The sequence below is a fragment of the Mauremys reevesii genome, linkage group 11 (genome assembly GCF_016161935.1).
Source record: "Mauremys reevesii isolate NIE-2019 linkage group 11, ASM1616193v1, whole genome shotgun sequence".
Lineage (NCBI taxonomy): Eukaryota > Metazoa > Chordata > Testudines > Geoemydidae > Mauremys > Mauremys reevesii.
In genome coordinates, this window is record NC_052633.1 from 49,296,657 (window position 1) to 49,321,573 (window position 24,917).

General features: G+C 39.0%; 1 protein-coding gene across 9 annotated transcripts in view; it reads right to left on the reverse strand.

The window, feature by feature from the left end:
* The window catches only part of GALNT13 (polypeptide N-acetylgalactosaminyltransferase 13), a 369,936-nt gene that overhangs the window by 42,848 nt on the left and 302,171 nt on the right, over positions 1 to 24,917 (reverse strand). For 8 of the 9 annotated variants that reach the window (XM_039494889.1, XM_039494888.1, XM_039494892.1 and 5 more), the window contains 2 exons: positions 21,207 to 21,346; positions 15,983 to 16,081 (listed from right to left, as the gene is read on the reverse strand). In XM_039494889.1, the coding sequence (XP_039350823.1) occupies positions 15,983 to 16,081; positions 21,207 to 21,346 (239 nt within the window). Of the gene's footprint in view, positions 1 to 3,278; positions 3,976 to 15,982; positions 16,082 to 21,206; positions 21,347 to 24,917 lie in introns of those variants that run through there. The other variant, XM_039494894.1, reaches the window with a different exon arrangement.

The following is a 24,917-nucleotide window of genomic DNA, read 5'->3' on the forward strand; positions in this document are numbered from 1 at the left end:
GATGTGGTAATTTCTACTTCCATATTCTTGTTTTCATTAGCCACAATGCCACTATCCCTCAACTCCTCAATACCCTCATTAAAAACCAAGGCAAAGTACTTGTTTAGGTGTTGGGTCATGCCTAGATTATCTTTAATTTCCACCCCATCCTATTTCTTTCCTTATTTTATTTGTATGGTTAAATAACCTTTTACTATTGTTTTTAATTTCCTTTGCAAGGTCTGACTCTGCTTGACTTTTGGCAGTTCTCACTTTTCCCCTACACTTTCTAACCTCCAAGCGGTAAACTTTCCTTGCTGATCCATCCCTTCTTCCATTTGTTATAGGCTCTCTTTTAATAACTTGTTTCAGATGCTTGCTCATCCAGTTTGGTCTGCAACTCACCCTACAATTGCTTGGGATGCAGGCTCCAGACAGTTTCTGTAACTTTGACTTAACATAATTCCTAGCTTCCTCCACATTCAGATACTTGAGTTCTTCAGTGCAGTACACTCTCCTACTTCTCTTAATTTTTTTAAGTTTGCCTTATTGAAATCAAGAAGACAAGCTGCAGACCTATTTTTGTTTATCCTTCCATTTAGCTCACAATCACTTGAACCAAGATTATCTTCCACAACCAGTTCTTCTAGGATGGTCCTCACCACTTATCAATACTAAATCTAAAACGGCATCACCTCTTGTTGGTTCAATGATTATTTGGTGAAGAAATCTGTCAGCTATCACATCCAGGAATATCTGGGTCCTCCAATATATATCTGGAAAATTAAAGTCTCCCATAATCACATAATTCCCAGCAGGATTTATTTCATCAAAATATTAAGGAGGTCTCTATCCATATCCAAATTGGATCCTGGAAGGTCCATAGAATATCCCAAACATTGTGTTAGTGGAGGGATTATATATATATAGTTGCCTTCACCTCCTTTCTAAACCAGGTCAGTTTTTTAACCAGTACAGCTCTCTTACTCAATTGTAGCTTTTTTGGGAATCTAATAAGGTGTTCTTACAAGATTCCCATCATTCACATTTTTTTGATTAAATTCTTCCTCCCAGCTGACTTGGTTCATAATTGGTTTTCAGCTTTTCATCAAAATTTCTTAGACTGTAAGCTCTTCAGGGAATGGACGGTTTCATCCTCTGTGTGCTCAGTGCATAGTTCACTGTGGACACCATCAGAATACAATAATAAATAACATTCATATTTCATCTTATTATTTTAAGAAAGAAAGAATGACACTGCTTTATAAAAGGTTATCTCATGTACCCAGAAAATAAAATCCATCAATTAAGTCATGCACCAAGCAGAAAGTGAAGAATCTTCTGAGTGCTTAGGTATTATTCTCTGAAGACCTAAGGAATAGTAGGTATTTCCTCTTATTTAATAATAATTCTAATCCAGCTCTATAAATTGCAGAGTATTATTAGTAATTTTTATATACTGAATTAGGGTTAGTTTAGCTAATTAATACTTTTCGGTAAATTAAGAAGGCCTAATTCTATTCCCTGATACTACAGATACCATATCTGAAAAACGATGTAGATGAGAGCTGCCAATATCCATTGATCCTGTCCTCCACATTTGTGAAGACAAATCACTGAAAAGGCAGCCTGCTTAACAAAGAAGCTAGTTTTAACAAAACCCATAAATGCTGTTTTGATGTATGAAAATCACAGTTTTGAAAGCAGTTAGTAACATAAATTAAAACTTTGCCTCTGGACTCTTCACTGATTTGTAGCTAATAAGGAGCTCTCTAAATACCTGAAAGTTTACATATAAATTCAGCAAAAGCAGAGATCCAAATGTAAAACTGAGCATTTGTGGATTTGGTTAGTGATGAACCACCCTTCAAAGGTTTGATTCTGATGTGCAAGTTTGGATGATAAATTTAAATACTTTGGACTAGAAATTTCACAGGATCACCGCCTCGCAAGATGTTGCAGGTAGACAGACTAGGCACAAATAATGCTCTTTCATAGTATTCCAACTTTGCATTTTGTGTTGCAATAGCAATACAGAACTGGGGATAAGATCAATGATGTTAGATAATGGGATTTAAACACACAAAGAGATTGTGGCACAATGATTTCCCAGCATTAGTTCTCCCTTTAGAAAGGTGGCCATCTGTGTGTTTATTAACTTCCTGGGTCTTTACCTTGCAAACTTTGCTTCTTGTGAATATTTCTCTAATTCCTTTTTGAATATGTTTACCCTTTCAGCTTTTGCTGATGCCTTTGACAGTTCATTCCACACATACATGACCCTCTGTAAAGACATTTTTGTTAATATCCATTGTTGCCCAGGCCTTTCATAACTTCAGTTCATGTTCTCTTGTTTTTAGCCTGTGAAATAGACAGTTTGAAGAGCAGCTGGCTAAATCTGAACCCAGGCAAGACTGACTGAATACTAGTAGGAAGATGGAAGACCTTTGAAGAACTTGCTGCCTCTATACTATACCTTTCTATTGAGGACATCTACCCACTGATTGTTAAGCCAGGCTGCTGCAACATTGGGCTCCTTTTGGACACCCGAGCATTTTTAGATGCTCAAATAACAATGGCAGCACAGAACATCCACTTACATCTGTCAGTGGACAGAAGAATACCATTTCCTAACAGACTCAGATCTGGCTACAGTGATCCATACATTTGTGACATTCGGGCTGGGTTATTACAATTGATTATATCTGGGATGACATCACAGACCCTGAAAAATCACCAAATAGCACAAAACACAGCAGCTCATTGTTTAGCAACACAGGTTACTGTGAACAGATCACCTAGTTGCTCTTTTCTACACAGTGACTGCCACTGAAAATAAATTCTAATCCCTGGTCTCTGTCCTCATATTTAAAGCCCTCAATAGGAATGGGCCTATATTTCTAAAAGGTTGTCTCTCTATGCAACATGACTTCCCATGATAGTTAGGCTCTGCATGAAAATATCAACAAATAGAGACAGGCTTGTGAGCACAGGAGACAAAACTTTCACAGCTGAACCTCAACTAAGGAACTCACTCCCAGATAAGAATGATTTGGGGCTTTCTTTGTTCAGGACTACCTGCAAAACCTTTTCCTTTCTTTCTTTTAATAAGGGCTTCACAAGCACATAGACCCACTCCTTAAAACACACACACACAACTAAGCTATTTTTCCTATAGGCTGGGAAAAAAGAAAGAGAAAGATATTTTTTATTTCTTTTATTTTTAAAACAGAGTGTATCAGATAAATGGAAAAAAACTATTAACATTTTTAACCAGCTCTAAATTTTAAGTATTTGGGAGATGCTTAGATACTACAGTGTTGTGGGGAGGGGCATATAAGTACGTTGATAACATACAATAAGATAACTATTATTCTGTGAAATGGCTTTTACCTTTTCTACCCCTATCTGAATAGCTGATAGCTTTTTCTAATTAATGCAATTCTGACCCAGACAGTAGCTATGCAAACTTACCTAGTGGCTGTAATCCCTGGGAGTTTCTGTGATCAAGGTGATTATCTTCCTATGTACCTTTTTCAATGTTTAAATATTACCCCTGTAATGTGATGCCTAGAACTGTCCACCGAACAGCAACTACATAATCAGGAATGACTGCTATGAAACCACAAGCATGTCAAAGCCTATGCTTACTGCTCACATACCAGCATTACTATGAAATTACAGAGTCATTTTGTGTATTACTGACATACAAAGGAGCAGACCAAGTATTCCACTCTGCCTGAAGCAAAAGACTGAGAAATTAACCTGATTGATCAACACTGGTTAAGTTCAAAACAACGCAATTAACTCTTTATCAAGTCAAGTGTTGGTACAAATTTGTACCAATTTCCTTATATTGGGATTTCAAGCAATATTTAAAATTCTATTATTCTTTTATGTTTGGACTATGCAATCTGGTGTTTATTATCTTCTGCATCGAACATCCACATCAATAGCACATTTATCTCTGCAGACAATCTTTGGTGGGTGCAATCTCTGCGGGGGAAAAGAATATCAATTTAAATGTTCTAGAGTTCCTTAATGCACAGTAAAACAAAGTTAAAAATAAATAATAATTGGAGATATACCAATCTCCTAGAACTGGAAGGGACCTTGAAAAGTCATTGAGTCCAGCCCCCTGCCTTCACTAGCAGGACCAAGTACTGATTTTTGCCCCAGATTCCTAAGTGGCCCCCTCAAGCACTGAACTCACAACCCTGGGTTTAGCAGGCCAATGCTCAAACCACTGAGCTATCCCTCCCCACTTAATGCAATTAAATTGATTATGCCTTGATCTGCATGCTATTATGTTCTACAGATTACAACAGTAAGTTTATTCTATCTAATCACTCCTGCAGAAATATATAAAGTTTCTGAACTTCGTAACATGGATAAGTACAAATTGTTTGTACAATCACTGGATCAGATTTAAGATTAACATATACTTGTAATTCTTTTTTGCCTCAGGATGGACAAACCAAAAGATAAAGGGAATGTGCTTCCCACAACTGAACACAGTGGGTCTTTGTCTGGGCAGATGAAAAGGGGAGATGGCCCCACGAAAAGTCCCCACTGCCCTGGGTTATGAGGGGAAGGAAAAGGAGGCAACACCTGAGGTGAGCAAGATAGAACCAGAACCCCAGCTCAGATGGGGTAGCACTGACCTACCAGGGGAAGGACATTTATATCTTATGTCCTCCAGGTGGAATCCTTGCCACCTACCTGCCGACTAGTAAGAAGGAGGTAGGACACATGCTGATGGCATGATGCAGTGCCAAATAGGCATGTAGCTTCAGTCATCTATGAACAAAACTCTCATCTCAGATCCACGAGACATTATTGGATGGATCTGAGGGGAGATTTCTGGCAAGTATATTTTATTGGTTGTCCGAGGATTCAAGCCCAGGATATTAAATATACTTTTTTAATACTATGTAGACTCAAATAGTGAAGAAATGTTCTCGTCAAAAAAAAAAAAGCCTCAAAATCAAGGAGCAGGTAAGAGCATTCACTAACTGGACACGTCTCAGATAGAAAAAAACATTGCATATGGGCCTAAATCACATTTATTCTGGCTGCCATATTAACTATCTCAACCCTCCCAATTATTTTGAATTCACCTTTCTTAATTGATTTAAAGCATTCTAATAAAAGCTACAGGAAAAGTGCTTTCTCTTCCCTCTCACATTATGTTGATGCACAAAGACATTAATTGATGAAAGCCATCTTAGGCAAAGCATTCAAACTGAAGTTGATTATACTACCAATTAAAGAATAAACGCAAATGTTACCAAGTTTCCAATTAGGACATTTTAGGGGGCAAAATATTACAGCAGATTTATGCACACTCTGCTTACTCATTTTCAAACTTGATAGTTAATTATGAAAATCTTGTAGTTCACCGAGGTTTTTTAGTATATGGACAGATCCAAAATATAAATGTAAATATTTGTGACTGAATAGAAGAGACAAAGCATAATCAGATATTTGGCTTCATTTTCCAATAATATCTTAGTATGTTTAGTAACCACGACTTTTACAACACTATGTTGTTCAATGGACAAATCAGTCAAGTGCCCTGTTGAACCAGGAAATATGGCTGGATGTTTAATTGCATGAAATTAACTCATATCTCATTTAGCAGATTTTTGTACCAATAGCAGTGATCTCAAACTTGATCAAATCAAAGTTCATTTTGCAAAAAATACTAATGGAAAATTTACTCCACTGTTCTCTCAGCTCTAATAATGATAATGAATATTTGTTTGTTTATTTAGTTATTTTTGGTGTTCATACCCAGATGCTTCTAAGCATATTAAAAACCTAAAACCAATTATTACTGTAAGGTAACGTGGCCCAATATTCAGAGGCAGTATAAAGTATACAAATATTAAACCAATAACATTAAAATAAAAATATACAGTTTACATTTTTTGTGAGGTAGTTATTATCAGTTGATGACTTTGGAAATGTCTCTTGTACATATATACAGTAACAATTATAGAACATATTCAGAAAAGGACATTTTAGTTTTACAGGGAGTCTCAAATATGTATTGCTAGGGAACTAGTTTTCATCATGTGCAGAAGGATGGTATTGTAAATACAGATGAAATAACGACTACTGTGCTGATGACAACCATTTTCTTGATTTTCAAACATTTATTTTCCACACCAGTATCTTCTATCAATTTCTGAACTGCTGCTATCAAATCAGGACCACATAGGGCGACCAGATGTCTCAATTTTATTGGGACAGTCCCGATATTTGGGGCTTTTTCTTATATAGGTGCCTGTTACGCCCCATCCCCTGTCCTGATTTTTCACACTTTCTATCCAGTCACCCTAGGACCACAGTACATATAATGTCTTTCATAGAAATTGCAATAAAAATTGACTTTTCGGTTCTGGGGTTTCATCAAGGGTTTGTTAAGACAACTTTCAGTTCAGAATGGATGGCCCTCTAAAGAAGCTATAATAAAAGTCTGGCTTTGCTCCCAGGATCTTAGCACATTAACTATATAAACAAGATTCTTTCCTTTACTATCTGAAACGGACACGATGCCTAAAGACCAACCAAGAACAGAGCCCCTTTGTGCTAGGAGCTATACAAACACAAAGTATTAGGCAGGCCCTGCCTTGAAGAGCTCACAACATAAATAGGTCAGACAGCCACAGGGTGTGGAAAGGGGTGTACCGCACAAGTGGAGTGAACAATGTAATAGCAGCAAACATCATGTTAGTTTTTGAAGGGAAAGGGATTAGTTGGGAGGTAAAGTTAAATGGGAAGAACATGGATGGGAAAGGGGACATTGCAGGGCAGGGGGAGAGGAGGACAGGGCAGCAGAGAAGTAAGAGGGCAGGTGTAGAGTGAAGTGGAGTAATGCTGAGTTGCTTCCTAGACAGTTACTTAGTATTGTCTTTATGACATTTTAAAATTATGGAAATGAAATCTAACAAATCCTAAAATACACTCATACAAAGATCGATAAACCAGACACTTCAGGTGAAGCACAATTAAGCCACATTTGTTTGCCCAATTGCACTGGCACTTGACTCTTCAAGTGGGAAAGTTTGAGATCGTTCTGTTAGTTTCATTTCTGTGATACTTTCTCTTATGTAAATTCTGCAAAAACACCAGCATGCCTTTCTTTGAGACATGACAAATTTCTTATCTTAATGTCCAATTATGATTAAATAAACTATTCTGCCCTTTTGAATTAATGTGTTTAAAATGCATTTAGATGATTGTATAAAATGTTAGAATCATTGCTACATTATAATTAAAATAAAATATATAAAGTTTGACTAATTACACTTATAAAGCCATATTGTGATTTTTCAGCAGAACTCTCTATTGAAATTAATGGCAAGTTCTCTTGTGCTTAAAATCAGTGGCCCAATATGGCTCTTAGTCTTTATGATTTGGCAGGGTATTTACTGAATAAAAAATTACTCCACATAATATAACTATAATTGAGAATTTCTATTGTAGAAAATTCTCTAGAGCAAGATAAAACATACATTTATAGTCAGGGGCGGCTCTACAAAGTAGGCTGCCCCAAGCAGCGCGGAGCGCTGCGCCGCCCTTCCCCAGTCCCGCAGCGGGTCCCCTCTTCCCGCGGCTCCGGCATCCTGGGGAGGGCGGCATTTGGCTCCGGTGGAGCTCCCGCCGGCATGCCTGCGGCAGGTCCACCGGAGCCCGGGACGAGCGGACCTGCCGCAGTCATGCCTGCGAGAGCTCAACCGGAGCCGCGGGAAGACGGGACCCGCCGCAGTCATGCCTGCGGCAGGTCCGCTCGTCCCGGGCTCCGGTGGACCTGCCGCAGGCACGACTGCGGGAGCTCAACCGGAGCCAAATGACGCCCTCCCCAGGATGCCGCCCCAAGCGGGCGCTTGGCCCGCTGGTGCCTAGAGCCGCCCCTGTTTATAGTTATAGTCAAAATTGAGTAGATTCTAAAAGTCAAGCACATACCTAAGAACATATCTTCCAAGCATCAAGACGTTTTTTACATGTCATTGTGTAGAAACCCCTCATACTCACTAGCATGTTACAAATACCTATCCTGTCGTTAAGTATGCATAGAATGAGAATTCCACAGATGGAAAACAACCCCTAAAGATTTGTTACTTAGAATTCTACCTTGAGAAAGGGCTCTGCATCACTTCCTTCATTAAACTATATGCTTTTTGTCATTCAGTTTCTAATCTGTTCTAAGCGGTCAATATAAGACTTAGGGGGAAATAGTTACCTCATATATATGTTTGCTAAAACAAACACATAATATGCCTGTTCTAATGTCACTCTACAACAACTGTTACCATGTGAGGTTTTATTACTAAAAATAAAACTAGGGAAAAATCTGGCTGGTTTCATTCTGGATTCACTAAGAGCCCAATCCTGCACCACTCAGGAAGTACTCAGCATCTTGTAGGATTGGGTTCTAACTGCCAATGAACCAACAATGTCCATGGTCTCAGTCCTGCTAGGTTGTGAGTACCCTCAACAGGAGTGCAGGGCACTCAATATCTCGCCTGCATGGAGAGTACTCAGCATTGTGCGGGATGCAGCCCTAAGTGACTGAACCTCTCTTAGCTGTGTCTTGCTTTTCTATTATTATTCATATAATATTCTTCTTGGGGAGGGTGGGAATCATTTTGAAATTGGAGAATGTGGTTTTGATATAGGCTATACCTATGTAATGTTACCTCTGCCAAGTGGCAACAGATCTCCAGGCCGAGGCCATGCAGGTCAACTTCCCAGTGGAGGAGAAATCAGTCTACTATATATGTAACTTGCTATATAAGAACTAGATATTATTATTATTATTACACATATACACCAATCCTGGAACAGAGGTGGTCAAATGGCAGGTAGGTAGTCTCTTCTTTTAGGAATCTCAGTACAACACCCAATGCCCGATTTCCAGGGAGCAACTGTTCCTCAGAGACTCTGCCTCTGACTTTGATCAGAGACCAAGACAGAAAGCAAACTCCCCTGCTGCTCTCACAGATCCCTTTCCAAGGCCCACCACCTCGGAACAGAACTGTGCATAACCAAACTTATCAACACCACGGTATGTCTTGGAAAAACTGAACATTTTCTCACATACTAAGAAGAACATGAAAGACCATAAACTCCACCTGATACTAGCCAAACACTATGCTCTTGTGTTCATTATTTCACCTGAACATCCTAATTAAAAATGAATAGCAAAAGGCTAAATGCTAAGAAAAAGGTGCTAACAGATCAAACATACAACATATTTTATGGTCATCCTTTAAGATTATATGTAGAATATAAGTGGAAAAAGGCAATGGGGACATTTGCAGGTTATTTTTTTATTCTAGGGCTCTGTTCAGCCTTTAATTGTCTGCACAGCTCACAGAAGATGTTTGAGAGTCCTTGCTTTCATAGCCATCAATAACAACGAGGAGTCCTTGTGGCACCTTAGAGACTAACAAATTTATTTGGGCATAAGCTTTTGTGAGCTATAACCCACTTCATCAGATGCATGGAGTGAAAACTGCAATAGGCAGGTATGTGCTGTATATTTATATCTGCCTACTGTATTTTTCACCCAATGCATTTGATGAAGTGGGTTATAGCCCACAAAAGCTTATGTCCAAATACATTTGTTAGTCGCTAAGGCAGGGGGTTCAGACTTTTGTACTGGTGACCCCTTTCACACACCAAGCCTCTGAGTGCCACCCCCCTTATACATTAAAAACACTTTTTTATAGATTTAACACCATTATAAATGCTGGAGGCAAAGCAGGGTTTTGGGTGGAGGCTGACAGCTCGCGACCCCCCATGTAATAATCTCACAACCCCCTGAGGGGTCCCGACCCCCAGTTTGAGAACCCCTGCTCTCAGATGCCACAAGGACTCCTCGTTGATTTTGCTGATACAGACTAACAAGGCTACACCTCTGAAGCCTATAGCCATCAATGTTGCCCTTTATTCTAAAGGTTACCTCACTCTCAGAAGCAGCTGCATATAGCTGAATCCAGTCTTACATTGCTCCTTAATTCTAACTTTTCCTGTACAGGGCAGTGGAGCTAATGGAAGGAGCAGTTGACAGTCAGTTCTGAAAATGGAAGTTCTAAAATGGAGCTAGAGCTGCCAGCCACCAGCAAGGGGCTCACAAGGCTGTGTTCTTCCTCTGCAAATGGTGATCACCAAGGAGGGAGCCCTATATAACAGTCAATGGAGGGAAAGAAGGCAAGATTTCACTTACCTTGTCTCCATAGCCAGTGAAAGGTGGAATAAGCCCCAAACCTCTGCAGACAGTAACTTTACTGGGGGAAAGAGATCCCAGCCTCAACATGTATGGTCAATTTTTATTTTTTTAAATGCAAAAGAGGTCCTGAATAGAACCAGGTTTCTCTAGCCCCACTTCTCTGGTCACACAACTGGGTTGACTACAGCTCCCCACACTTCTCTTCCATAGCCAGCACTGTTTACTGACCTGGTAGGTAACTTTGCTTTCTGCATGGTTAACCTGGAGCATAAGAGGCATATGAGACCTTTTAGAGCTTCTGTAACTTTTAGTCAGAATAAAAAAACAACAACTTTATTTTTTCAGATTTCACTTAAAGAAAATATCCAGCTCAACCTAGACAGTCCTTGGGATCTAACTTACAGCAGGTTCTGGGGCTACTCTATGGACTGCAGCATGGCCCAAAGTCTCCACAATATTGCATACTGTGACCTTACCCCCATATTGTCCCTTCTTCCCCACCTATAAACCTGGCAGGTCCCTACATCAGTGCTGGTGCAGGAGTCCTCAAAATGCAGACTTTCTACAGCTCCTGCACCAGGGGAAACCTCCCTAGGCTGGACATGGGGCTTTTAGGGCCCCTTTATGTCTCACTGGCTCATTTACCTGAAGTAAAAAGGCTAGAGCAGGAGTGAGAATCTCACTCGCAGTCTCCAAACACATAATATTTTTTTTAGTTGCTTACAGCCTGACTCTACAAGGGGCTGCACATTTCCAGAGATGAGCTGAATGCTGTTCACAGCACCATAGAGGAAGATCTCAGCACCTTGTAGAACTCACTCCAAATCATCAACTGTAACATATAATTTAGGTTGACTATGCAATTATTATTCTTAGAAGAAGAAAAGAAAACCCCAACTGATGAACAGAAATAATTAAAAAATTGAATAGGGCAATTGCTGAGGAGTGGCTCAGCTTACCATACTTATTCCCTCATTTGGATAGCTCTGAATTTTTTTATCTGGATGCAACAACAAAAAGGATTTTTATCTGACGCTTATATCCCAGCTGTTAATAGTCATTTTCTGCTTTTGCTTTTACTAGTCTCAGATTTACAGTCAGCTATCACATAAAATATCCTTCTTATTCATGACATTTAGAAAGAGTACTTTGCAAGGTAAAAAGATTTGGTAAAAGCATTAATCTCTAATGTTGCATTAAAATAAAGCATAACATCTCCCCGAATAAGCCAGCATCTTTAAAAGAAAGCAGCTTTCAGAATTACCATGCAACACTCTCTTGTGATGTTCCATTACAGCAGGACAGGATAGATCTGAGCAACCATGACTAAAGACTCCCAGAATAACTTCCTAGAATATGGAGGAATGAATGCCAAATAGGAAAGGATTACAGAATTGTGATGTTAAAATGGAGAAACAGGGATTGCAAAAGAGACCACAAACATCACTGAATAATACCTTTGAGGACTTTAGAAACACTGGGTCAAATTCACACTGACTTACAACACACAGAAGGCCTTTGACAGCATTTTGCAAGGACATTCACCTCCTTTCACCATCAGCAATTTCAATGGAGTTTCATGTTGTGAGGTGAGTTATGTGCGTATTATCATCTGCATTTTTCTGGTGGGGAAGCTGAGGCAGAAAGGTTAAGCGGCTTGCCCAAGGAGAGAGAGGGGTTCAGTGTTAGAAATGGAATTAGGACTCATTAATTCCTGGGGTGTGAGCCTCACCTCTGCTCCAGACTCTTTAAACTGGGTAAAAGGACCAGAGTGGGGTAAAGGGACCCTAAATGTGCCATATACAGCTGGGGAAGATGACCCCAGTGCCAATACTAAAGAGATAGCTGTAAGGCTCCAAGGACCTCACTGCAAACCACCGCATCAATTTGATGGCGGGTAAACTTGCATTAATCTCCAGTTCAGACTTCTTTTATTTCTTTTTCTTGTGTGTGAATGAGGGTACGATTAGATTATTGTTATGAGCAGAGGCTCTATTTCTGAATATCCACAGTAACAGAAGCCATTTCCATGGTAACATAATAAAAGAGTAGCCATGATGCCTATGGAGATGATTCCAGGCAGACAAACCACATGGCTGAGTCATTCTCTACCTGACCAGCAAAATCAACGGATTTCAACTAAAATAACAAAAATCCTAGAAGTCAGCTATTGCAAAAGTGGAATGAAACAATGAAGGGGCTTTACCTAGTGTCTGATTTTGATAAGCATTAATAATGCCTCTTCCTGTGTGACTCACTCATTGCCAATGTTCCATTTAATCAAAAATCTATCTGCAGGTACAGGTTTAATTGCCATCCCTCCCACCACCATCAAGTGGTGTGGAAACTTGAGGAGGCCGGCAGTGAAAGGGAAACGGTCCCAGCAGTAAGGAAGAGACACATTTGCCAAGGGATAATAGGTAGCTCCTCCCATGGGAGTCTCTGGCACCCACTGGCCAGTCGAGGGAGATGGGTGCTGATTGGCCAGCATTCTCCAGGTTCCAGGATTTAGTCAAGCACAGGGGCCATATGGTGCCCCTTTCAGCTCCGTTCCAGCAGCCGACCCTACCCGTCTGAACTAGGAATGGGAACCCAGCCTGACAGATGCTGCAGGGTCTAGCCGATCACCTGTTTAGGGAGTCAGGAAGGAATTTTTTTCTCCTTTGGGCCAATTGGTGGAGGACCGGGAAGCTTTTTGCCTTCCTTGCAGCACCTTCAAGCCACAGTGGGTTAAGTAGGAACATGCTTAGTACCCAGCTGAGTTACGAGGGTGGAGTTGTTTATTCATCATGGCATGCAGCCGGTTTCCAGTGCAGCTAAGAGAATAAAATGAATGGTTTCCAAAGGTAAATAATGTAGGATTTTGATGATGGGCCTTGGGCTCAATGTGACAGGGTGAGACCTTTTGGCCCTCACAACCTGAGGTCCTCACCCTGCTGTATAATTTGTCTCCTTCACATGGGAGGAGGGTGCTAGGATTCAGAGAACTGAGTCTCGGGGGATAGTCTGGGGAGATCCTACCCTGTGTTATGGGTTATATGGTACAGAGCCCCGTAACTCCTGCACTGGAACCAATTAAATACCTGATATAAAAGAGGATGGGTGATGGGGAGGTAGCGCCCCTCCTCTGTTTTAAAGTTTAATACTTTTCAATCTGAAATTGTGGCCTGCCACTTAATTTCATGGATGTGTCTGTCCTCATTTTGTTGCTGTGTCCATGTCAAGGCGTATATGCTCTTTCCACTCAGACATCAGTACACAAAATCTATTGACTTTATTTAGAACCATTTCCCCATAGCGGAGGGCAGTATTTGGCTCCTTGATCCTTTAAAGTATTTTCCCTTGCACAGGAACCAGTTTTAAAGTTGCAGTAAGTTGTACTGTACAATTTGTAGCTTTTTAAAAAGGGGTTAGTAGTTAACTCATCAATGCCCAGGGTTGTGAGTTCAATCCTTGAGGAGGCCACTTAGGGATCTGGGGCAAAATCAGTACTTGGTCCTGCTAGTGAAGGCAGGGGGCTGGACTCAATGACCTTTCAAGGTCCCTTCCAGTTCTAGGAGATAGGATATCTCCATTAATTTAATGCACCATAATTGGTGGTTAGAAGTTATCAAATGCACAGGTCTGCATGGCCATGAAGCCTATCAAAGTATGATATCCTGGCAACATTGCTAAAATGTAGGATAGTGATTTCTTCACCCATAATACATCAAATAAATCGAACATATAGTACTATACATGGCTTCATAATCAACATAGTTCGTTTTCTTAAGACTATAAATGCAACATTTTCTGTAAAACAAATGTTAAAATATATGGTCTTTTCTAATATTTTAGCCTTAAAGTCCCTTGAAATGCTTTTGAGATGTTACAGTTACAAAATATTTTTAGCAAGATTTGTGAGCCATGAGTTATTTGCCTCAAGCTGGGAAAGCTTGCATACTTTTTGTTCAGAAATCCTAATGAGCCTGGTATTATTTTCGATATCCTTTTCAATCTGAAATAGTTCTATTTCATAGCTATATTTTGTTAGCTATACAGTCCATCTAGCACTTGCATTCTGTCCTATTTTTCTCTTTCATTATGAACTCTCATTAATGATTATAGGAGTTATGTATGAGTACTGATGGATAATGGACCCCTATATTTAGGTCAAATATGAATGGCTCATGCTGAGTCAGCAAAAATAACGCCAGAAATATAACATAACTCATTTGCATAAGCAAATATAAGGATTTGAAGGTGCAATGGGTAAATTCACACTCTGCATGTGCATCCATTGTGCTTACTTGGAAATGTGACCCCTAGTGTGCATGTATGAGGGACAAAAATAATCTGGAGATTTAAGAATCCTTCAGTGGATTGTAACACCAGCCCAAGGAAGCTCAGAATCTGCCATTGCCATTAAAGAAAAATATTAGAGCCTAATCCAGCAAACACAACTACCAGGCAAAGCTTTGAGTGCCCTGAGCAGCCCCATGAATGCCAGTGGGGCCACTCAGAGTAGTAAGCACTGTCGTGATAATTGGGCTTACGGATTTACCCTAATCGGGAGTTCAACCGTAAAAAGTCAGCAAACAACAAACATAGATGAGAAAAGGTATGAAATAGTCCAAACAAAAAGATTTACTGATATAACTCAAGGACTGTGTTAAGATCATGCTTAGTAAACCAGAAAAGTGTAGAACCAGAAATCAGTGAACCAAAATTGGTGTGTTAGACACTAGACCTAATTGGTGGACAAAATAATAGGGGATGGGCTATTCTCTTTGTGGGTTCTTAAAGAAAGGCTTTGGGAGAAAAATTGGCTACTGGAGCGAGCTTCATCATTCTGACTATTACCCCCTCACCTCCCCGCACATCTCCTGGGACCCCAGGCCCTCATCATCCTAGTCATGGGAGATGTCCAGGCCAGACCAGGCCAGAGAGAGGGACGCAGATGACATGATCACCTCTACCAGCTCCAGCTGAAACTCAAACACCCAGGTGGGATGCAATGGGATTTGATTTTAACAGCAGCAGCAACAACAGCTCCAGCCCATCTCAGCTAACTTGTCTTTTCCTAAAAGGGACAGTTACTACCGTCTGATCCATCTCAGAGACTGTCAGACAAGGGTTTTTTTCTTTCTAAAAGCTCTCTCCAGCTAAAGGGAAAGGGAACAAGGGATGTTATTAAAGTAAAAGCTTATTTAATACTTTACATTTCAAATGCTATAACTGTTTTCCTTCCTCAAGAGTTTGGCCAGAGCTGCAAATGGGGGTCTGTGTGTACAACATATATGTATTCAAAGTTTGTAGCCACTATCTGAAAATTAGGCCTTTTGAGTATTGTTAAAATTCATAAGTGGCAGGAAGTTAAGTAGTAAGTTTTGCTCAATAATTGTTTTATTACCTCTGAATACAAAGGTGATTCTACACACCTACATTTCTGCTGCAATACCAAAGCACAATTAGGTAAGTAAACTGTTTCAATGCTGCCAAAAGTAAAAGGTACATGGGACAATACATGTGTGTTGCCCTGTGAATATTTAATATTTAAATACCAACACTTAAAAATACCATCCCATCATTCTTCATCAATAAAGGAGCAGCAGTGAAGTGTTGAAGGGAGACATTTTAGCTTTGACTCTTTTTTAGCCTCAGCTCTACCTTCAGTGAATTTAAATCAGGCTGTTTATATACATTATTTAGATGGTTGTTGTGCCTTAGTTTCCACACCCACAGATTAAAGTTACGGTGTAACTAATTTTTTTTTTTTACCTGATTTCCTCCCATGCCATGGCAGTTGAATATGCCCACTTTTTCATTTTCTTTGCGGCCCATGTTATCCAAACATTGGTTGGTTTCAACATTTCTGATCTGAAGAAACAAAGGTGAAAACACATGCAGGTAATTAAAAGGAAGAGAAAAAGAAAAGAAAAGAAACCAGAAGACACTGCAAAAAACATTAGGATTAAATTTGTAGACCTAGGCACTACAGATGCCCTTTGAAAAATATAATTCCAAACCTCACATTTATGTGTGAAAATAAGATAACTGCATGAGCAACTACCCATCTGAATGTTCAGTTACATGATCCGAATGCACCAATGTTTTAACCTGCAACATGTATGTACATTCCCAGCTTTGAACAAAAAACATCTTCAAGCACATGAAAAATATCACAAAGCAGCACATTGTGATTTAAATGATACATTAATTGTATGTATTAAAAATTCACCTCTCCCTCCATGTCAATGGACTGTTTTGCCTTAATTATCTAATAAAATATGACCTTTCCTGAAGAAAGTGATATAGGACAAAATTATTTGTCTTCAAAATTCATCGTTATTTTTTAAGTGCAGCAGGGCTGATTCAACTCTCCATCTTTCCCAGGTGGAGCCACTGAGTAACACACAGTTCCTGTATGTGCTCCTTTCAGATAAGACCTTAAAGACTGAGGCCCCATCTGCTCTGCACAGACTTTAACAATCTTATGGCACTTTCATAAGTGTAATGGTTTGCCCTGATGCCCTTTGACTAAAAGTGGTTCTCTCTCCTCCACTGTAATACAGTATACTGTGCAGTTGGCTATCACCAGCACGTATTGCCCATATTTTAACACAAAGCTCCAACTAAACATTTCCCCTTACTCTGTGACAACCCTTCCATCCTCCTGGGTGCACACAATTACAAAGGAGTGAGAAATTTGGAAATCTCTTTATTTTTCTCCATTTCAACAAAACCATTTGTTCAGAGCAATAAACATGGAATAATGCACTAGATGGGAAACTTTTCTTCAATGCACTTTAATAGCATATTTTATAGTTTGCTTCTGAAAACACAATGATGGCTTGACTTTCAGTAGTGCTGAGCATAGAGTTCCCACTAAAGTCAGTGGGAACTTAACGTGCTCAAACCTCTAAAAATCAGACCATGAATATACTGATAGTTTATCACAATGTCTAACAAATGCAATTGTGTGTGTGCACGTGCACAAGTGTAATAAAGCAAACGTTGTAGATAGATTTTATATGGGGTATCACCCTCCCAGGGAATACTTTTTAAAATATAGTTGGCACAATCTGGTGTATTCCCAAGGCAAAATATTTGCTCTTCGAGAGTTCTGGTAAGACCTCCCTAGAAAAGATGATTTTGTAGTATCTGGGTATCTGTCTAGGTCCTTATATTGTGTCCATCAACATGGTGCCTGTGTGCCTACTTCCCCAGAAGTGGTGGGTGAATTCAGAAACAGCCTCCTCAACCCTTTCCTTCACTTTGCAGACAGAACTGAAACAAGTGACACTACAATCCCTTTTGAGGCCCCATCAGCACACCAAGTGATACTGTCTGGCACCCCAAAGTTTCAGTGAAGCTGCATGTACAAAGTGTGTAAAGTGCTCATCATGCACATAACTTATTCTTTTATTTATTACCCTTTTTCAGAAGAAAGGGGCTTAGACCCTAAAGAATGTGTCTAACAAATAAAAATTTTCCCCCTGTCAGTAGGAGAGGGGGAATTTCCAACAGCAATACACAAAGTAAAAATGCATATCTTTAGCTCTCATGCATCCTTTATGAAAAACCATTGTGATACTGCACAATTCCAAAATACTTCAATTCTTGATTAAACATTTATATTAAATACAATTATCCATCAGCTGCAATTACAAATACCACTTACTGAAGCCTAACTGGTACTGTATGTATGGGATAAATCAAGCTGGAATGTAATTAATCAGAATTAAATCAGCAAATCAAGTAAAATCAGATTATTTTAATATATTACACAATGCCAAGGAGGACTGGAAGGGGACTGTCTTTAGAACGTTGTTCTTAATCAACTAAAGGAGGTCACTATTCACAAACACAAGGCTCTCATTCAGATGCTCAGTGGTGTTATTTTACAGCCCTCTCAGGCCTTACTGGTCCAGGGAAAAAGAGACTCTGACAGGAAATTCAACTAGGGAGTCTTATATGGCGACTTATCACTAAGAAATTTGGGATGATAAAGATATCTGTTTTTAAATTGCTTTCCTTCCCTCAAAGGAAACCATCAGGGTGTTTGCTCTTAAACAGTTTATTTATTTTAACTCAGGCTTGTTTAAAACTCTGCTGTGCAAGCTAGATGTGTGGCTTTCTGGGGTATCTGAGGTCCATAAGGCTGGGTAGTATGCCCACACATCAGACTGATCTCTTTAGAGACAGGTTGGTCTGGTGATGGAAATGAGTCATCTGTTCTGCACACAGGAGCTATGGAGCTGCTTGGGGGATTGAGTTCATTTATAAGTGAGTAGTGCTACTCCCAGTTCTAGCCCTATCCTTCTTCATTGCCTTCTCTTCTGCAGTCTACAGTCTGTAGCAGGCTTCATGTATGACTCAAATGAGGGGAAAGAGAAGGTTCCAGGACTAGGTTGTTCTATTATTAAAAAGCAGAAGCAGCTTCAGCTGCTGGGGACTACTCCTATCCTGAGCCAGGGGCAGTTGGACAAGCTGCTCTCCATATGTGGTGAGGGAGAACCCTATCTCACATGGTTGTTGAATGAGGCTCCCTGTCCAAGCTTTATTTGCCTTTTCACAACGGCATCTCATTATTCACTCATATTAAATGTGTGATCCACTAGAATGGCTAGATCCCTTTATGCAGTACTGCTGCCTAGACAGTTATTCCCATTCTATATTTGATTTTTCCTTCCTAAGCATAGTACTTTGCATTGTCATTACTGAATTTCACTTTTGATTTCAGACCAATTCTTCAGTTCATCAAGCTCATTTGAATTCTAATCCTGTCCTCCAAAGTGCTTGCAACACCTCCCAGCTTGATATCATCAGTAAATTCTATAAGTATGTTCTTGTAACGCACTGCTGGGAATACTGACAGCTGTGTGCCACTGTTACCTCTCTGCCTGAGCAAGAGTGAGTTTTGCTGGTGATTAGACTGTGTGTCAGCTCCCTGCCACACCAGAATCCCTCACCAGCAAACTCCCCAAGGGCTCTCCTGGCCCAAGCTTTGCCTAGCAAGTAACAGTCTGTGAACTCCAGCCACCAAACTCCTCAGATATGTTTCTCTGCAGTGCATAGCCCCTGCCATTGTGCAATCACAGAAGATGTTGAGTTCACTGTTCAGTACATTACTGCTTATTAATTTAACTGGGGTAAATATAGCCTTACCTTCAAACACAGCACTGAACTGGTTTATAGTAAAAGTATACAAAAGAGCCTTGATTAAGTGATACCAAGTAAAAGGGATTAAGGTAGAGATGTCACAAGCAAATTAAAGTGAAAACATGTATCCAAAAGTCTAAAACTTAATCTAGCAAGATACGGTTTTGTTCAAGATGGTTTCTCTCACCCCCAGTCTCCTTTTCCGCTTTTTACTGGCCAGCCTGGCCAGGACCTATCACAGAGATCAAATTGCTTGGTTTCTTTGTCTCCTAAGGAGGAGGATAAAGATAGTCTCTCTCACACCCCACCCTCTTTATATCTCCACAGGGATGTTTTTGTCTTATAAGTCATGAAGGCCCCCAGGGGATTCAGTCTCCACCCCAAAGAGATGCACAGAAGAAGCCCAGTTAATTCTCTGTATCTCAAGTTCAGGATCAGGATAGGCCTTGCTGGTTTAGCTCGATGGCTTTGTTTACTGCTAATTGAGGTAAAACCATATTCCTTTCTCTAGGACAGACCTGCTTATCGCTTTTACCTAGGCTAGGTTGTCTGGCCTTAAACATGTTAGTAACATCATACAAAGGGAGTTCATAACTCACATATAATGTTATGCGTTAACACATAACAATGTTATAATGTTAACGTTCATCTAAATAGCCTTTAACCTGTTCTTTCTGTGTTTTGGCCTGAGATCCTTCCCCCTTGTTGTTATAATTGTGTTAAGCATCTGATCTCCATTAACATTTTTAGTGAAGACTGAAACCAAAAAGGCATTCAACACATCAGCTTTCTCTGTTTCATCCATTATTTGCTCTCCTTCCCCATTAAGTAAGAGACATATACTGTCCTGTGTCTCTCTTACTTCTGCTCTTTTCCAATTTCCAGTATTATTATCTATAGGTGAAAAAATCCACCTTTGCTGCTCGGCTGGCAGCCAACAGCTGAAATTGACAAGCAAGAGTTTTAGTTCACAGATGCTGCCTGAGTTTTTGTTCTTGTTTCCATAGAAACCAAGGCCATATTGATGAAAATAAGGTGTTTTTAATGACTATTTTATAATTTTCACATTTGCCATTCTGACATTCTCTTCCAATACCCTATTATTTCATGCTTATTAAGTACGTTCTCTCTAACACCATGTTTGACTTACTTTTTAAATAGTTAGACTAAAAACCCTACTGTGGATTTTACTTTGCATAGCAATTCCAAATTCTTATAATGTTGAGGTTACTTTGCTGAATGTAAGAAAAACACAAGCCCTTTTGTTTGCTGTTCTACCAGTAGTTATATTTTTGCACAAGTATTTAGAGCTTTTAAAAGTCAGCTCAGATAAAACATAAAATAATATTTTAAATAGTAAGTTATCTGACATTTAAAGAGGTCTCTGCACTTTGTTGCATTAAAATCTGTTGTTTGTTAGGAATGTTTGTGATACTCAGCTGTAAGCTACACCACCAGTTGACAGAGCATAAATGAACAAACCAATTTGGCAAAAATGACCTCAGTTATATTGCTCTATCCATAATCACATAAATGCTACTGGAAAGCATTTTCTCCAACTAATGCACATTATTTTCATTTAAAAAGTATTAGTCACAAGCATTATTTTTCCCAACATGATATGCAGTTAAAAAGAGAAACCTTTAGGTATGAATGTTTATGAAGAGACATCCCCTTATGAAGCACGCAAAAGAAAAGCAGTATGTTTAAAATAAAAAGATCTGATATGGGGAACATTTCAAAGCATTTAATTGAGAACACTACAGAAACTCTAGCTCATTAGCAATGCCCCCATATGCACAATATTTTTTTTTACTTAACCAAAAGAAATAATTCATACCTCACCAAGTGAATAATAGCGTCTTGGAATCTGGGAATCTGGATAGACGTTTTCCAGGTACCATGAAAAGGGTTTACACTTCAGATTTTCTCTTAGTGCTTTTCTGACTGACACATCACCATAATCCACTTTGACAACGCCTGGAATTTTTCAGAGAAATATATAATCAATGTAGAGTATCCTTTACAGATACACAAAAATTTCAACGATCATTTTATCATTTTCTAATTCCTATAATTATAGCTCGACAAGATACAATTGCATGTAGCAGCTGTTACCACACTGATATTTTTGCTGCCATCCGCTTTAGGAAATTAAAGGCTAATAAAAACAATATCTGTACTGTTTATAATTTTCTAATATGTAAAAGTATAGCCATACTAATGTCTTGGCTCCCATCTTGGATAGTTAATGACATATGGTATAAAATATTATTTATTTAGTAGCTCAGAATCAAAGTTACATTTGAACTAACCTAAATAATTGAGATCCATATCAATTTATCCAGCTTCATTTTATATATAGAGATTTCAAAACAGATAATTTTAAGTTCTATGATTCACACTGTTTTCTTTTGCTTTAGTTTACCAGTGTTTCTATGTTCTTTGATTTTCTAAGAAAGAAAGAAAAAATAGCCATCTAATATTTAAGTACAGTTTTAAAAGGCATCTTGCTGGTGTGTTCAAATTTAACAAATTGTTTTGAGAAAAATAACTTGAGAGGAAGATGGATTATTTTATCTAAACCCTCAAAAATTTGTTCATTGTCTTTAAAAAGTTGACCAACTGTCATAAAGAACCCACTGTCTTATTGCAAGTATGGAAGTAACAGTGCTGCCTTTTTCAATCAATCTTGTTATTTCTACAGGAGAAAATCCTGCCTTTCTTTCCCTCTACTCTCTGGGTTCATGCTGCCCATGAGGCACAGAGAACTAATGGTCCACACCTGCAACATAACCACCAGCACAAGCTGGTGCAGATAGTCTCATAATTTGCTGTTGTTATAAACCAACAGCAAATTACTACCTCTTGGAAGAAGAGAAACAAGGAGGAGATTGTACCTTAAAGAGGTGTCCTAGAGGCACAATGCCTCCTGGTGCTACTGTGGCCTGGTGCAGTTTACACATTGCCCCTTACTCACGGATGAGCCTAAAGGCACAGTCAAGTGCTAATATCTGTTCATTAAAATAAATACAATCACTATACAATCTGCTTTTCTACAGTCAATATATGCTCAGAAAGTCATGTTCTCAGCAATCTAATTTGCATCTTATTTTCATTTTTCTGGTTATGGGATTGGACATTGCTCTTGTCATTCCCAGAAGTTATAACAGAATTTATCCCATAACCATTGAAATTACTTCCTTGACATTCCTACTTCTTAAATTTTACACTTATGTTTGCAATCTAAATCTGGTTGTCATTATTCACTCTCCCCTCTCTGTTTGAATTTGACTGTTTCTAAAGGACTTCTCTGGAAAGAAAAGAATGGACCGATATACTGACATGTTCTCTGGAGAATTTCTTCTCTCTGTTACATCTATGTAAATCCAAAGTAATTCAATTGATTCAATTACTACAGAATAAGGTGAAATCAATAAGATGAAATTCAATAAAGATAAGTGCAATGTACTACACTTAGGAAGGAAAAAATCAAATGCACAAACACAAAATGGGGAATAACTGGCTAGGCAGCGGTACTGCAGAGAAACATCTAGGGCTTATAATGGATCACAAATTGAATATGAGCCAATATTGTGATGCTATTGCAAAAAAGGCAAATGTCAATAAAGAGTAGTATTAACAGGTGTGTCATATGTAAGAGACAGGAGATAATTGTTCCACTCTACTTGGCACTGGTGAGACCTCAGCCAGAGAACTGTGTCCAGTTTTGGGTGGCACAGTTTAAGAAAGATGTGGACAAACAGAGTACAAGAGGACAGCAACAAAAATAAGAGGTTAGAAAATATGACCTATGAGGAAAGGCCAAAAAAAATTCATATTTAGTCTAGAGAACAGGAGACTGAGGGGAAACATGATACAGTCTTCAAATATGTAAAAAGTTCTTATAAAGAGGATTGTGATCAATTGGCCTCTATGTCCACAGAGGGGAGAAGTAGTAGAAATTGGCTTAGTTGGCAGTAGGGAGATTTAGGTAGATATTAGAACAAAAAACCTCTCTCCATAAGGATAGGTAATCTCTGGAACATGTTATGTAGGGAGGTTGTGGAGTCCCCATCACTGGATTTTTTTTAAGACCGGTTAGACAAACAACGGTCAGGGATGGTCTAGGTATACTTAATCTTGCCTCAGCACTGGGAGATGGACAAGATAATTTCTTGAGGTCCCTTCTAGCTCTGCATTTTTATGACTCTAAGATCAATGTAATTATTCAATGCAACTGACAGCAGAATTTGTTCCACTGCTGCTAAAGAGCTATATTGTTTCCTGAGGCTCCCAGCTTTAGAATGGTTGATAGCAATTTTTTTTTCAGGTCTAGAGTTTCATGAGATAATGGACTTTAAACTCACAACATTCTAATTACCTTTGTATCTCCCCTTTGATTTTGTCATGTCTTTAGTGCTTGTTATCTTGAGCTGTTAAACACAGAATCAATGGTGTAGACCATATAAAAGCCCGCAACCCCAGCTTTCAAATGGTATAAAGCACTGCTCTCTATTTCTGGCAGTTAATTTAACTGCTAGAAATAAAGAGCAATGGTTGCCAAAAGCATGCTGTAATCATGCACGAACTACCTTTCCACTTGCCAAAAACTATGTAGGGTGCCTTTCTGTGCAGGAGCTTTAGTTCCAAACTTGATAAAGCACAAGGAGATGGGGTTGACAGGCAAGTCTCTTTGTATTTGGAAAAAGAGAATGGGTCCTCGGTCTGGGGATAATTAGCAGAAGATAAATAAGGTTATAATCCACCACAAGATACATTTGCCTCTCAGTCACATTCTAGATCAGGTTTTCCTAAGATAGAGATGTCTTGAGGCTGCAGTGGAAAATATTTGCAATAGAGCTCTGGCTTAAAAGAGTTTAGTTGTTCAAAAAACGTTTTGGATAATTCTTAAAATTAAGACAAATTGTATAAACCCAGAAAAATGAACTCTGACAATATATTAGCCATCTCAGTTTTTTATCTTTTGAGTTTGACTAATGAAAGTGTGTTTCACAGCTCTGAAAATTTTCTTGACAGTTATCTAATCATATTAATGATACACACCAATGGTAATTTTCAGTTTATATAAAAATAAACTTGCTGATTTTGTATTTCATCAGCATTCCTATTTGTTAATACAAAGAGAAAGTCCAATCATGTTAGTGAACTTTATACTGAATGAATTAAAAAAAACCTAATGTGACAGTGGAAAATTACTACTACTCTGTCTCATCTTGTCTGAGAAATAACTGACTTTATGGCTCACCTTTATTTGGAATAAAAAGATAAGAGATTTTGTGGGGTTCAGACTTGAATGAATAAATATTTCTATTTGTTATTTTATTTACTGTCAAAATGTAACAGCTGTTTGAAGTGATAATTGCCTCCCTCCTGCATGTACCGTATATACTTGTTCATAATCTGAATTTTTTTCGTAAGAAAGGGAAGCACCAGAGAAGGGGGTCGGCTTACGAACGGGTATAGAGAGGGAGAGGTGGGACACAGCCCCTCCCCCCAATAGAGGAAGCAAGGAGAGGCAGCACAGCCA